Source organism: Marmota monax, unplaced genomic scaffold (assembly GCF_021218885.2).
Source record: "Marmota monax isolate L192 unplaced genomic scaffold, Marmota_monax_Labrador192_F-V1.1 WCK01_AAM20220418_F8-fsc00130, whole genome shotgun sequence".
Classification (NCBI taxonomy): domain Eukaryota; kingdom Metazoa; phylum Chordata; class Mammalia; order Rodentia; family Sciuridae; genus Marmota; species Marmota monax.
Window position 1 is genome coordinate 1,766,960 of NW_026693244.1, and position 16,951 is coordinate 1,783,910.

General features: G+C 32.6%; 1 protein-coding gene across 1 annotated transcript in view; it reads right to left on the reverse strand.

Moving 5' to 3' along the window:
* Nucleotides 1-361: 361 nt before the first annotated feature.
* The window catches only part of Trim23 (tripartite motif containing 23), a 38,092-nt gene continuing 21,502 nt past the window's right edge, over nucleotides 362-16,951 (reverse strand). The window contains exons 7-11 of the mRNA XM_046456168.2: nucleotides 12,147-12,281; nucleotides 7,396-7,525; nucleotides 6,754-6,864; nucleotides 5,330-5,454; nucleotides 362-2,609 (exon numbers count right to left, since the gene is read on the reverse strand). Of these exons, the coding sequence (XP_046312124.1) occupies nucleotides 2,430-2,609; nucleotides 5,330-5,454; nucleotides 6,754-6,864; nucleotides 7,396-7,525; nucleotides 12,147-12,281 (681 nt within the window). The 3' untranslated portion in view covers nucleotides 362-2,429. The remainder of the gene's footprint in view (nucleotides 2,610-5,329; nucleotides 5,455-6,753; nucleotides 6,865-7,395; nucleotides 7,526-12,146; nucleotides 12,282-16,951) is intronic.

Below are 16,951 nucleotides of genomic sequence, written 5' to 3' on the forward strand. Positions count from 1 at the left end.
GTTGCAGAATTTTAGCTTCCCCTTCAAAACACTGCAGTTTTCTTAAATATGATCTACATTACAATTATAGGGAAAGTTATTTCTAAATCTTTGCTTTATCAAACAATATCTCAAGGTGATGGACAAATCAATCCCATCCTGTTTTGATTTGTTTCTCTTAACCACAGCACAAATACTATTTATTTATTGCTGTGCTGGGGATAGAACCCAAGGCCTCTTGCATGCTGAGTAAGCACTTCTACCACTGAGATACACCACCAACCAGAATAATGACTTTTTTAAGTTGGTTACTAGCAAAGATAATAGATACATGGTTGAAGAAACTGAACTTTAGAATAATGATAGAACTTCTACTGTATAATGATTTTTAACATTTTATTGCTGTCTATACTGATCATATATATAGTGCAAATAATGGCTTCTGGTGGTTATAAAGCATTCCTGAAATATAGACCAAGGCTATACACTTCACAAACCTGCTTTACATAATCCATACAATAATGTTTAGATTTTAGTACAGAAATTCAGAGCAAGGAGGCAAATCCCAACATACTATATTTAAAACATCTGTCATTTTAAATTTGACATTTCCCTGGGGAAGCTTAGCATAATTTTAAATGACTAATGAAAGAATACAACCACAAACAGTAATAAGAGCCCGAGAAAAATATTTAAGAAAAATCACACATTACATGTACATAATGGTCAGGCCTAAGCACAATTTAAAAACTCTGTTCAGTTATATGTTCAGGATGTGAATTACAAAGTTTAGCAAAATTAGTGAAGTAATAATTTACAAGGAAAGCAAGTTCACATATTAGTGTTATTTTTTTTTTTCCAACTACCAAGTGGAGAAAACAGTTCAAGGGCTCACAGGCAAATGCAACACCAGTTTTATTTTCACAGTTACTGAAATCATTCAAATATTAAATAATTTAATTCAAAGGAATTATTTACGCACACAAACTATTTGTAACAGCATGACTTTTTACTTGAAAAATAAAGGGTGAATATTATATTTTACTTATTTACATATTGCCCATAACACTGATGAGCTTTTTTTTTAATGCTTTTCTAAAACTTTTTGTTTTTTAAAAAAACAAAAATACCCTTGAAAAGACTGAACCCAAACTGTGCCGCCTAAGTCACATCATCAGATACCATTGTCCTTCTGACAATTTAACCAAGATTCAAGATTCTACTTTATCCTGAAGTATGAAAAGCATTAAAAGAAAACAAAAAACTAGCTATGTAAATATAATAAATCGTGCTTCCATAGTAAGAGTATCCTTTAAAAATGAGAAACAGTAAAGAGCACAAAATTTTTTAACTTTAACTCACAATACTGCTTAATAAATGTAAACTTTTTTAGTATTTCTTTAGACACATTTTTTCCTCTTAAATAACTGAGGCCTTGTCATGTAGAGCCTTTTATATTGTCAAGTAAATGCACTTATTATGGAAAGTATTTAAAATAAATAATAGGCATTCCCCACCACTTCAACAACTTCTCTTAATGTAAAAGTAGTATGTGTTTTATTTAGGTCTCTTTTATGAAAAGCTGACCCTGGTTCTTTATGTGACTTACTACATTTTACCTATAGTTGCCCCTATAAAGGATGCAATATTATTTTAGAAAGAAACACTATGTAAATATGTTGAAAAATAGAAGGACCAATTTAGATCTCTGACCTAGGAAATAAGTCTAGGTTCAGTCCTGGAAATGGGTCTTTTATAAATGAAGACCAAATGACTTTCACAGTTTTAGTACTTTTCAGTTAGTACTAATCTGACAATTAGGCCTAGTTAGATAACATTTCATTCATTTTTACTGTGTTTTATACAAAATATTTTAGGAGAAAGTTTTAATAAAGCTGTATAAAATATTAATTTTTAAAGCTTATAGTTTGCATGAAAGGTGGTATTATACTGAAGATCAAAGTAATCTTATTACCCTAAGATGTAGTTTAGATTCTATTTCATTAAGCAACTTCCATACCTACAAATAAGTACTCCCAAAATTCCGTGAAAGGCAAGTTAAAGAAACTATACTTCCATTGCTCCACAGAAATTCCATTAGGCACTCAGTTAGCTAGCTATTTATCACTGAAAGAAAAAAACTTCATTTACCCTTTCTCTGTGCCTACTTCTTTCCCAATATATGGGTTGCATATAATCTAAAAAACTTAAATAACAAATGTACTTTTTAAAAGAATGTATATCCAAGAAATTTCTTTTTAATCTGCTCTAACCTCATATATTCAAACTTCGCCACAGAATTTGTTTTTAAAGCAGTAACATACTTAGTTCCCAGTCCCAAATTCTTTTACATACACATATTATCATATTTGAGATGTAGAATTTCCTGCAATGTATTATGTGCAAAATAACTTCACCACAAAACTTTTAAACAACCACTGCATTTAAAATCAAGCAACATCCAATACTCCAGCAGCTACAAGTTGCCTTGAAAGCCAGTCCAACCCTTCATACAGCCCCATACCACTTCGAGCATCACAGCCCTGAATAAACCAACTACGACCACAGCATAGTTTATGGAGACTGAGAAGTTCAGTGATTTCTTCTACTGACAGAGCTCCAGCAACATCCTGAAACACATACACAGTATAATATTTTTATCAGTCCATACAATTTATCATTTTTTCTAATTACTATTTGTATAGAAATCTACTGATTGTATTCTAACAGAAGCCGAAACAAAAGTTGAAACCTAGAATCATCTTTCAATAATTAATTCTGAAATAAACAACAGAAAAAGTATTTAGAGTTTTGGTAAAAATGATTTGTGTGTGTGTGTGTATTTTGCAAGAATAACCTTATAGTGTAATCAGTGAAGGTCTAATCTGAATGAAGGATATTGCCCAAGTCAGTAAAAGAAATTAACACATATAGGATGCAACATAATTCAATTAAGCAATCCTATACTGAATATTTAATGATGTGTGCTTATGTGTATTAAAAATCCACATACACAAGTTGGCCCTCTGTATCATGGACTCTGCATCTATGGATTCAATCAACAATGGATTGAAAATATTTAGAGGACTGGGAGGGGAAGGGAGGGGGCATGGGGTGAGAAATGATGGTGGAATGTGATGGATATCATTATCCAAAGTACATGTATGAAGACAAGAATGGTGTAAATATACTTTGTATACAACCAGAGATATGAAAAATTGTGCTCTATATATGTAATACGAATTGTAATACATTCTGTTGTCGTAGATAAACAAATCAGAAAAAAACTAAATAAATAAAAAGAAAATAATCGGGAAAAAAAATTGTCTGCACTGAACAAGTAGAGACTACTTATTATTACCTAAACAAACAAGTTTAAAAACTATTAGCATAGCAATTACATTGTATTAGGTTTCATCCCCAGTACTACCAAAGATATTTGTAATTATAAGTAATCTACAGATGATTTAAATATTCAGGAAGATGTATGCAGTTATATGGAGATACTATGACATATAAAACAGACTTGAGCATCTGAAGATCTGGGTATCTGCAAGGGGTGCGCTGGAGCCAATACCCCACAGATACTGGGGGACAAATGTATACATATATACATTGATATATATACATATATAAGTTTATATATACTTATAAAATTATCTGTAGAATTATATTTGGATATTTGTCTATTAGATGCATTACTTTAGAATTTCAGAGTAAAAGGGTATATGCATTTAAAACTTTGAAATTATTCTCTAAGAAAACGACTCAGTTTAATTAATCATACCAATAGTGTATTAATCTCTGAGAATTATGAAACAATGTCATCTTTAACAACCTGATACTGTTTTTCACTATATAATTGTTGCAGATTTTATGCCAATTTGTTTTTGTGTGTGTGTGTGTGTGTATATACATGCAAAACACTGGGGTGTGACCATTATGTGAAGCTGTTTTTGTTTTTGTTTTGTACTGGGAATTGAATTCAGCAGTGGTTTACCACAAAGCTACATTCCAGTCCATTTTAAATTTTTTTAAAAAAATTAATTTTGAGACACTGTCTCGCTAAGTTGCTGGGCTGGCCTTAAATTTGTGATTATCTTGCCTCAGCTTTTCACATGTGAGGCTTTAATAAAACTTGTGCCAGTATTACTTAAAAATCATTTATTACAGACTGGAGACATAGCTCAGTGGCAGAGCACTTGCCTAGCACATGCAAGGCCCCGGGTTTCATCCCCAGTACTACCAAAGATTAAAAAAAAAAAATCATTTATTACTAAACTGGTTGAAGATTAGGATGCATGGAACACTTGTGAATAACATTAATGTGGTAACTGTTATGCAGTAGAATAGGGTAAGTGCCCTAATTATGTATCTTCCATTATAAGTAAGGGTAAATATATCAGTTCTTATGGGGAAAATTCTTTTTTATTCATCTAACACTTCCCCTTCTGTGACATTCTTTAACTTCACTTGTACTCCTCTTCTTCTACCTATACTTAAAAAGTATTCTTCACTCTCTTAGAAGCTTAGGCTCATGATCTAGGAATCTTCAGCTGCTTTCAATCTTTCATCCTCCCCTTTTACTCACCAATTCTTCCTCTATAAAATCTCTCTAGTCTGCTTCTACCTGTGTCTTCCTCTAATTCAGTACTGTTAACTTTAATTATTTCAGTTTACTATGTCTCCCTGTCTATTCCCTTGCCCTGACTCACTCCACATAATCCCAGAATTACAATCAAATTTTTAATGATTCTCCTTTTCTAAAGCATTAAATCTAAATTTCTTGATCTCACCCTGTCAGGCTTTTGCAATGTGACCTCATCTATTATTCTAGATTTTCTTAATCCTCTGCCTGTACCTCACATATAGTCTATTTGATGCTCCCTAAAAATACTCATGCTATTATTTTCTTCGTCTGTAATGGTCTTTCCTTCACATGGAGACACAAAGTCTTATCCATAATTTCAACTACTATCATAATTTCAACTCAAATCCTACTTTTTACAAATTTTATAAGATATCACCTTTAGAACTACTCTCTCTCCTTGCTCTCCATAACCCTTTGTTAATATTACTGAAGCTACTTATCAGTTTTGTTTTATTGGAATTTCATGTTTTTGCATATATACACAAGATTATCTGGTGAGGATCTACTACCTTATTTCTTTTTTATATACTCCAAAATACCCAGTACAGCACTTTCCATGTAGACTGTATTCAAAAAACACAGCAGAAATTTTATAAATATCTCCTGCGTGGACTCTCTTTGAAATGTTTCCAGCTGCCTTATGCCAAGTAATACACAAAACTATTAAAATAAGCATTTTTATAAAAAAAAATATATTACCTGTTTATTAGCAAAAATCAGGAGCAAAGCATCCCGGAGTTCTTTTTCTGTTAACAACTTTGCAAGTTCACTGTGTGCTTCACTAATTCTGTCTCGATGACTGCTATCAACAACGAATACAACAGCTACAGAAAGGAAGGAAGAACAGCAAGGGGGGTAGAACAGAGGGAGAGAGGATAGGGAGCACAGGGAAATGAGGAAGGAGGGAGGGAGGGAAAAAAAAAGAAACCCACAAAATATTCAATAAGTTACTTAAGCTTCAGTAAATGAACCAAATATTATATATGAACCAAATATTATATATTACATTTATATATATTATTATATTAAGGCAACAGTTTATTGACCATCACTGTCTTCATATAAAGGCTGCCTATTTAATGACAGGAACACCTACTAATAAATTAATGGTATGATCTCAAGAAATTAACATAATTTCACAGGTCTAGTTTCTCCATCTATGACAGGATTTATTATACTTGTTCTATCAAACACAAACTCCTTTTAATACTTTTAATGAGTAAAAATATGCTTCTCATGATCTACGTATTGATGCTACTTGTTCTCTGAATATTATTTCTTTTACAAAAAGAGTCTTAAAAAATTGAATATATCACCATCTTTCTCTCTCCAAAGTATTACTCTCTGTAGGCTAAACATCTCCAGACTTTCAACCATTCCTCACATCCAAATTCCTTTTTTCAATTAACTATGGCTTCATACTAAATGTAATGTCAAAAATTTAGTAAAAATAATTATCTAGTCTCCCACCTAAGGTGGAATGTAGGATGAGAAGCATAAACTCATCTTGGGGTGTGAATCCAAATGTGAATAAAAAGTAGGTGGAATAATATAGTTTGGTCAAGAGCAAGCCCTTGTGGGTTCCTCCACAGATAAGAACTAAGTATAAATGAAAAAGTGGTGCTATAAGAGATTATAATGGACTACGTGCTGAATTGATAAGCAGAATCATACATCATAAATTCAACTTTATACCACCATATTGCCAGTGACCACATCCACAAGAATACAAACATATGTTTGTTAACTATTAAGTGCAGCCAAAGGGGCTGGGGATATAGCTCAGTTGGTAGAGGGCTTGCCTAGCATGCATAAGTCCCTGGATTCAATCCCCAGCACCACACACACAAAAAAAGAACAGCCTAAGTTAAGCATTCTTTAATTGCCTAAACATCTAAACCAAGTATGATTTTTATTCAACAATAGCGTTTTATCATGTGTAAGTCAAAAATATATATTGCAGCCTTACCACCATAACTTTTTAAAAAATAAGATGCTGGACACTGATATATAGCAAAGTATTTAACCAACATGTACGTATCAGTTTTGGTAATTAAATTAGGGTGCTATAACCCATCAATCCTAAACTATTTTTAAATGAAGATTTCATTTCTAATTCTTACCTTGAGTATTGAGGTAATAGTGTTTCCACAATGGTCTTAACTTGTGTTTTCCACCTACATCCCAAATAGTGAATTTTAAATTTTTATATTCTACAGTTTCCACATTAAATCCTGTTTAAAAAAAAAAGTTACTTTAATATGGTACTTTTATACAGTACTTCTATTAAAAATTTTCTTTAGAGTTTATAATGAATGACATATCAAATATAGGCAACAGGAATTCTGCATATAGCAATAACTACTGAAGCCCAACCATCTCCATACCTAGTCCTGCATGGGGAATGTAAACCTTAAATAGCTGCTAGCCTGTACGAGGTTCCTTAAGACCCTGGAATACATGTACCTGCCAGCTCTGCACCAATACTTTATCCCTAACCCTCAGCCAGGGTAACCAATCCTCTATTTCTTCTGTCCCTCCAATTCTCTGTTACTTCTTACTACAGCAACATCCACATTTCAACCCATAGCAACTGAATCTTGCACTGTTTTTTTTTTTCTCCAAAATGTTGGTGGTTTCAAGGCAGAAAAGAGCCCAACTGTACAAAAATCAAAGAAACCCAGAGAACTCAGCTGTAATCAGGATTTGACTATAAAATGTTTAGTAAGGTTTAAAAAAAAAAAAAAAGGCAACTTTATACTTACCAATTGTTGGAATGGGCTGCATGAACTCATCCTGTTTTAACTTAAACAAAATAGTAGTTTTTCCAGCACCATCTAATCCTAATGTGACAACTCGAATTTCCATTTTCGGTCCAATGTGAACTCTATTGTCCTTTAATTTAAAAAAATTTAAATCTTTTAATTTTGATAAGTTAGAAAGTAACAGCATTTGCACTTTTTTCCTTACTTATACAGTACCTTTGTTTATTATTTTCATCTCTCTTATGCATTCCTCAACCAAATGCGATCTGAGTTATATTCCTCAAAAATCCCCTAAATCTAATTTTCTCAAGGACATGAATTTCTCCTAATGGCTAAATCTGTCCATAGTAAAACTGACCACTCTGTTTTTGTATAATTTTTTTTAAAAATACACATATCTATTAATTTTCCCAGAATTTCTAGTTCAACTAAATCTTCTTTCAATAACATGTTTCTATGCTATACTAAACAATTCAAATTCAAACCAAACTATTAAAAATGAAACTGCTACTTAATTTCCAAAAATACCTATTGTTAGTATTTTCCTATACACACACTGGCTAACATATACAAATAAAACAAATACAGGTATTAAGAACAAACTTTATACAGTGCAACTAACATTTTTCACTCAAAAGCATATTATGGAATCCTTGGGGTTTTGGGTGTGTGTGTGTGTGTATGTGTGTGTGTGCAGTTTCCTAGGAATTGAATCCAGGGATGCTTTATCCCTGAGCTAACATCCCCAGTCCTTTTTTTATTTTTATTTTTTATTTTGAGAGGCTCTCATTAAGTTGCTTAGGGCCTTGCTAAGTTGTTGAGAGTAACCTAGAACTGGTGATCCTCCTGCCTCAGCCCCCCAAGTCTCTAGGATTACAAGTGTGTACCACCATGCACAGCTGGAGTCCTTTCATTTCAATATATACAGACAAAAGTTACTCTCTTAATGATTTCACTATATTCCTTGAACCCACAATTTAACCAATTTCCAACTGTTAGATTATGGATGATTTCTGATTTTTTGTTATTTACAAAGAATGCTATAATGAACATACGTGTATATGTTTCTAGCTGCAGAACCTCTCTCAGTTCTCTCATTTATAAAATAACAACAAAATGGTATCAAATTTACACAGGACTGTTGCCGGGATTAATTTTTTAAATTATTCTTTACCATAGTTCCTGGCATGTAAGTATCAGAAATTATGTGTCAGAAATTATTTTGGTTCCTCTTTGGGTTTTTCTTTTCTTGGCTTTTATGATAGAAAATTTTCTTGGTTTTTACATGCTTTTCAGACTCTTCTTATTTTTCTTTCATTTGCTTCTTAAATATTGGCATTTTGACATTTTATATGAGACTTCCTTTTTTATTCTTTGTACTCTATTTTATTCCATGAGCTTCAATTATGGAATATGTGATCCCAAATCTACACTCAGTTCAGCACTAAGCCTCAAAAATAAAATAATATATAAACCAGATTATCACTGTGATAACTCTAGAGAACAACTGAGAAGCTACAGCACTCCGGTCAATAAAAAACCAAGAAGGAAGCTAGCTACGTAGCTCAATGGTAGAGAACCTGGCTGGCAAACACAAAGTCCTAGGCTGGATCCCCAGCACTGAAAATATATACATAAATTCATAGCATACATAGCATACATACATACATACAGTCGAGAAGGCATTCCAGTGAAAGGGACACTCTGAACCTTGCCCATTCCCTTAATAAGGTGTAAACAGGAGGAAACTACAAAACACTAGTATGCTAAATTGGACAACACATTAAAAGGACTATACAACATGAATGCATAGGATTTATATCTGAAAGGCAAGGACTACTCAACATCAATCAATGTAATTAGCAGAATGAAAGACAAGAAAAACATGATGATCTTAACTGATGTAGATAAAGTATTTGACAAGATTCAATACCATTTCATAATAAAACAACAAACTAGGAATAGAAGAAAACAAAAAATAGGCATGCTCACTCTCTCCTGCTCATGTGTCCTCTTCTCTATATATACATATATGCATGTGTGTATATATGTATACACACATACACACACACACACACACACTCTCTCTCTCTCTCTCTCTCTCTCTCTCTCTCTCTCTCTCTCTCTCTCTCTCTCTCTCTCTCTCACAGAAAGTCCATAGTTAACATCATATTCAATGATGAAAAGCTGAAAGCTTTTCTTCTAAGTCAAGGAATAAAGCAAGGATGCCCACTATTGTAACTTGTATTCAACATAGTTTTGGATTGATTATCCTAACCAGAGCAATTAAGCAAGCAAAAGAAAAGGCATCCAAATAAAAAACAAGGACATAAAATTCTCTTCACAGATGACATGATCTAACATGTAGAAAACTCTTTTTTAAGATTCCACAAAAATCTATTACAATGAATTCAGCAAGGATGCAAAATCAACATGCAAAAATCAGTTACATTTTTATACACTAACAACAGTATCAGAAAGAATACTTAAGAATAAACTTAGCAAAGGGGGTAAAAGATTTGTACACTACAAAACACAGCTATAGGAAATTAAAGACATCATAAAAGAACATTCTGAGTTCACAGACTGGGAAAATTAATATTGTTAAGGTGTCAATACTACCCAAAGTGATCTACAGACTCAGTGTAATCTCTATCAAAATTACAATGACACAGGCTGGAGTACAGCTAAGTGGTAGCTTGTTTAACACATGCAATGGTCTTGGATTCAATCCCTAGTACTGCAAAAAAAAAAAAAAAAAAAGTAAAAATAAAATTCCCAATGATATGTTTTTGCAGGGAAAAAAAATCAATCATCCTAAGGATTCTCAAAAAACACTGAATAGCTAAAACAAATTTCAAAAAGAACATGGTTGGAAGACTCATACTTCCTGAATTTAAAATATTTTACAAAATTATAGTAATGAAAACCCTGTGGTACAGACATTAAGGCAAACACAGACAAAAGAATAGAAAGCCCAACAAGGTTGTCAAAGATCACTTAGTGGAGAAAATATAGTCTCTTCAATAAATGTGCTAGGGGAAACGATATCCATATGCACAGAAATTAATTCAAATTATAAAACACCTCAAAGAAACCAAGATTCATGACACTGAATTTGACAATAATCTTATGGAACATGACAACAAAAGCATAGGACACAAAAGCAAAAGTGAACAAATGGGCTTATATCAAACTTAAAACTGCATAAAAGGACAGAATCAACTGAGTGAAAAAGCAAAAAAAGCAATCTACAGAATGGAAGAAAGTATTTGTAAACCGAAGATTTGACAGGGGATTGGTATCATATATAGTACTCCTACAATTCAACAACAAAAATCAAATAACTCGATCAAAAATGGGTATATTATTTGAATAGACACATTCAAAACAATATAAAAATGACCAACAAAAATATGAAAACAAGTAAATTACTAATCATCAGAGTAATGTAAATCAAAACCAAAATAAGATAAAACCTCACACCAATCATGATAGCTACTATCCAGAAACAAATGGAGAATAACAGATGCTGATGAAAATGTTGAGAAATTCCAACTCTTGTCCACTGAAGGTAAGATTGTAATATTGAAAACAGTCTAATGAACTGGGCATGGTGGCACTCGCCTGTAATTCCAGTGACTCGGGAGGCTGAGGCAGGAGGATCACCTCAGCAATTTGGATACCATCTCAAGGAAAGAAACAAACAAAAAAAGGACTGGGGATGCAACTCAGGGATTAAGTGGTAAAGTACCTCTAGGTTCAACCCCCAGTACTAAAAAAGGAAACAAACAACAACCAAAAATGGGTGGAAAGGACAAGGTTAGAAGCCAGACTTCTCTGAATTACCCTGTTTTGACTCTAAACCATGTAAATTTTCATATAATTATAGTAGAAAATTATTGTTTTAAAAAAACTCTTCCTAAAAATAGAAAACAAAATGGAGCTCATGAACCTTTTCTAATCAAGGCGAGCCCACTATTTAAAAAAAAAACAACAAATATATCAACAAAATGCCAAATCTGGACCTTGTTTGAATTCTGGATTCTTTCTCAAAAAAACTGTTAACACAAGACAAGGGTACTAGCCCAGTGTTGCAGCACTTGCCTAGCATGCATAAGGCTGTGGGTTCAATCCCCAGTAGGGAAGAAAAAAGAAAAAAACTTAATAATTTGGAAAATATCTAGGAAATCTGAATACTAAATGTATAGTTGATAACAGTGAAAATATTAGAAATTTATTTTTAAACTGCTGGGTGAGATTTTGGTTAATTTCTTAAAAAGAGTTTAGAGATACACATTAAAATATTTAGTATATGTAAGATATAATATAAGGATGAAATAATAAAATGTTAGGATTTGCTTCAAAATAACAGATGACTTCATAGAGAGAAGGAATAATAAGTTTATACTTGTTAAACTGAGTGATGGGTACAGGAAGATTCATTATATCTTATTTTTCCTATTTTTCTACTGATAAAAAATTTTTCTTAGAAATGCTTGCTACCCACATTAATACACATTGTATATATGTATTGAATTACCAAAATGTACTTCATGAAGATGTACAAATTTTCAAAAATTAAACACTGTTTAAAAAGAAAAACAATTCTACTTGAAAGCTGGAGGGGAGTTCTTAAAAATCTTTTAACTCATAAATTTCCCAGTTCTCTCCTCAAGCTGATTATCATGAAATGTAAATCAATTGTAATTTTCCAGAAAATATCCCTAAAAACAAAGTATAGTAATTACCTTTGTAAAAGTGACAGGAATGCTGGCATCCAACTGAATATGATCTGCAACCTCTGTAAATTGCTGCTGCTGTTTCTGCAAGGTTTCTAATAACCTTTTAATTTCCTGTTTTGCCAAGACAACTCTACAATCATCCTAGAAAGGGGAAGAGAGTATTTCTCATAAACTTTTTCTTAAAGAAATAGAAACTTACCATCATCAATTTGCAATAGAAATTCATTTAACATATAGTATTCAAAGTTAATTTAAAAGTAAATTTCAAAAAGACAATAATAACGGGGCATTAATAATAACTTAAGGGCATATCAACAGATAAATGAATAAATTGTAGTATACTCACAAACAGAAGACTACATTACAATGAGAATAAAACAACTACATGTGATATGAATTTCACAAATACGGAGTAACAGAAGACATGGCATAGAAAGTTCATACAGTATGATTCTACTATATTAACTACCAAAACAAATAAAAATAAAATATACATTAGAAATCAGAAAAGCTGGTTTAACCTTGTAAGTGAGGACAGAGAATGATCAGAAGGAAGGATGAGGGGACTTCTGAGGTACTAACACTGTTCTATTACTTGATCTGGGTGCTGGTTACACATCAGTGATTAGCCTGCAAACTCAGCCAACTGAACATATATGCACACATTTCTGTATGTACACTGAACATCTATAAAAATTTTAAAAATAAGATATACATGTATTGATTTTAAAAAATGGGGGAGGGGGCTAAAGGTCAAACTGTGAAATTGTCCCTTTCACTCCAGATCCCTAGGCCCTCCACTCAAAATAAAGCACTGTCCAATTTCCTATTATTCCAGAATATTCTATATATATACCAATATAGTCTTCATAATATAAAAATCTCCCCAAAATATGGGGAGATTTAATTCCATTAGAGCAGTGGTAATTATCTGTTTAGCTCACCATTGGAATATTATTATTAGTTCACAGCAATTCTGCTATTCTGGTTCCTTAAAACAAAAACATGGAAGTCATGCTTGTTTTCTTTCTTCCTCATACCCCACATAAAATCTGTCAATAAATTCTATTAAATATCCAGAATGTAGGCACTTTACCCTTGATTTAAACCACTATTATGTCTCACCTGAAATTCTATAAGAGCTTCCTAACTTTATACCTTCATCTTCCTTCAATCTATTTTTTTTTACACACATCTGCCTGAGGGATTCTTTTAACAAGTATGATCAAGTCACTCTTGTGCTCAAAACACCACAATGGTTGCCCTATCTCAATCATTAAAACTGAAGTCCTTACAGCGGCCCAAGGGCCTTCCTTTCATGTAATTTTCTACAATCTCTAATTTCAACTTTTATCACTCTCTCCTTACTCTATTCTAGCCTCTTTTGCTCTTCCTTGAGCTCAGAATTCATGTAGCCCTAGGGTTTTTATAACCTCCTCAACTAGAATGTCATCCTCCTATTAAGGAATGACCTAATTCCTTCACCTTCTTCTTTGAGTCTTTTCTCAACTCTTACCTTCTCTCAATAATGCTTAACTGTGACTAATGATGCAGCCTGGTGTACCAAAAGAAAAAAAAAGCTTGCAGAGTTTTTTTCCTTCCTCTTATCATTTTCTAACATAGTGTTTACTCATTTAGATATAGTTTCTGTTTATTATCTTCTTACTGCTAGAATGATAATTCCACAAGATTATGGTCTGTTTATTATGTTACTAATATTTCCTAAGTATGTAAAATATGGATGGCATATATAGTAGGCAGTCCACATCTAAGCTCAATATATAAATGTACAATATTCAGCATCTATTATCATCTAGAATTTAAATGAAACATGATTTCTTTGTAAGGAAAGAAATTATTTAGGTTTTTTCCACAAAAGTGAAGATAAATTTGTGATGTTCCATTCATTCCTCTGTTCAATTTTCTCTACTGCAGGAAATGTTAAGAATATTGGCTAGAGTTATGGGACTGTGGCTATAAAAACGAATGATTTCTCATAACACACAAAAATTATTCAAGATGAATCAAACATTTAAATGTAGGACTCAAAACATGAAACTATGAGAAGAAAACATTTAGGGGAAACATTTCAGAACAATGGACTGGGCAGTTTTTAAGTAATACCCCCAAAGCAAAAGCAACAACAAAAAATACAAATGGTTGGGCTGGAGATGTGGCTCAATCAGTAGCGCGCTCGCCTGGCATGCGTGCGGCCCGGGTTTGATCCTCAGCACCACATACAAATGTTGTGTCCGCCAAAAACTAAAAAAATAAATATTAAAATTCTCTCTCTCTCTCTTAAAAAAAAATACAAATGGTATTACCTCAAGCTAAAAAGTTTCCACAAAGCAAAGCAAACAACAGAATGAAGAAATAATATATAGAATACAAAAATGTCTGTAAACTATACATCTAACAGGAACTCAAATCAATAGCAAAAAAAGGAAAAAAAAAACCCTCCAAATAATCCTATTATTCAAAGGGCAAAAGAGCTTAAACAGACATTCTTCAGAAGACATACAAATAATCAAAAGGCACATGAAAAAATGCTCAACATCACTAATCACTAGGGAAAGGTAAATCAAGACAATAAGCTACCACCTTATTCCAATACAAATGGCTAATACCTCAGACAAAAGATAACAAGTGTTGGAAATGATGTAAAGAAAAGGAAACCCTTATGAACTGCTGGTGAAATGTATTTTTGTGGGTTTTGTTTTATGGGTTTTTTTTTTCCAGACAATGTCTCATTATGTTGCCCAGGCTGGTGTTGAACGCCGAGGCTCAAGTGACTGTCCTATTTTCAGCCTCCTGAATGCTGGAACTACACACATGTGCCACCACAGCCAGTTATTGATGAGAATGCAAATTTTATAGCCATTATGAAAAAAAAGCATGAAGGTTTCTCAAAATATAAAAATAGGAGACTGGGGTTGTGGCTCAGCAGTACAGCACTTGCCGAGCACATGTAAGGCACTGGGTTGGATCCTCAGCACCACATAAAAATAAATAAATAAAAATAAAGGTATTGTGTCCAACTACAACTAAAAATAAATATTTTTTTTTTAATTAGAACTACCATACAATCCAACATTTCCACTACTGGGTATATATCTAAAGGAAATGAAATCAGTATGTTAAACTGATATCTGAACTCCCATATTTAAAAAAAAAAAAATTTTTAATATTTATTTTTTAGTTGTAGTTGGACACAATATTTATTTTATTTATTATTTTTATGTGGTGATGAGGATCGAACCCAGGGCCTCACATGTGCTAAGCGAGCGCTCTACCACTAAACCACAATCCCAGCCCTGAACTCCCGTATTTATTACAGCATTATTCACATTCACCAAGACATAGAATCAACCATAGTATCTATCACATTTTCTTCACGAATGCATAAAGAAAATGTGATGTCTATATACACATGGATACTATTCAGCAATTCAAAGGAAAAAATTCTGTCATTTTCAGCAAGATGGATGAACCTGAAGGACATTATATGAAGGACAGAAAGCCAAATACCATATTTACTCATGTGGAATATAAAAGCATTGTTCTCATGGAAGTAGAGAACAGAATGTTACTTACAAAAAGGCTCAGAGGGTAGTGGGGAAAGGGATGAGAAGTTGGTTAATAGGTACAAAGTTGTAATTAGAAGAAATTAACTTCTGGTATTCCACTACACAGTACGGAGGCAACAATGTACATATTGAACACTACTTTTCCCAAATGCTTAGGATAAGAATTATTTCAGGTTTTGAAGTTTATGGGATTTTGACATATTTACATGTATTTTACCAGCTGAACATGCCTAATTCAAAAATCTAAAATCTGAAATCAAAACTTTTTCACTGTGTGTTATCACTCAAAAAGATTCGGATTTCAGAGCATTTGGAATTTTGGATTTGTGGATTAGTGATGCTCATCCTCTACTGTATATTTCAAAACAGCTAGAAGAGAGAATTTTAAGGTGATAGATGTGCTAACTTCCCTTAAGTGATAACTATACAATGTATACATCAAAACAGCACACTGTAACCTATAAATATGTACAATTATTATGTGTCAATTAAGTATTTAAAAAACATAAAAAATTAACAAATTCATCTGAAAAAATGAACCTAAAACCTCAATTTCACTTACATTAACATAATGAGATAATACCATGTCATTAACACTTGCCAGCCATATTGCCACAATGCTTAACAAAAAGAATGCTGTTAAATATTTCAATAACTATGAAGGTAATTTTTCTTTTTAAAAAAATTTTTTTGTAGTTGTAGGTGGACAGAATGCCTTTATTTTATTTGTTTATTTTGATGTGGTGCTGAGGATCAAACCCAGTGCCTCAGGCATCCACTGAGCTACAGCCCCAACCTATGAACATACTTTTTCATAAAATAAATATAAAAATACTTTTCAGTACTCAAGTAAACACAATTTAGGACATGATTCCATTCTAAATTTGCTATTTAATCACCCATCATGAACTGAACAAGTATTTATTAAGCTCTACCTATAAATAAAAACTATAGAGATACAAAGATGAAAAAATACACCCAGACAGCATCTAGGATGAATATGCATGCACTATCATTCAAGGTCAAATCAGAAGCTACATCTCACACTTATTTGAACACAAAGAACTTAATATGAAGAACTGTGAACTAGATGTAGTTATTAACTAGATAAGTGAAAGAGTAGGCAGGATGAAGGTAGCAACTCTAGGAAAAGGGCTAGGGAAATAAAAGGAAGATGATAGAATCATGAAAACTTAAGACACTCAAAGAAGGCAACAGAAATCT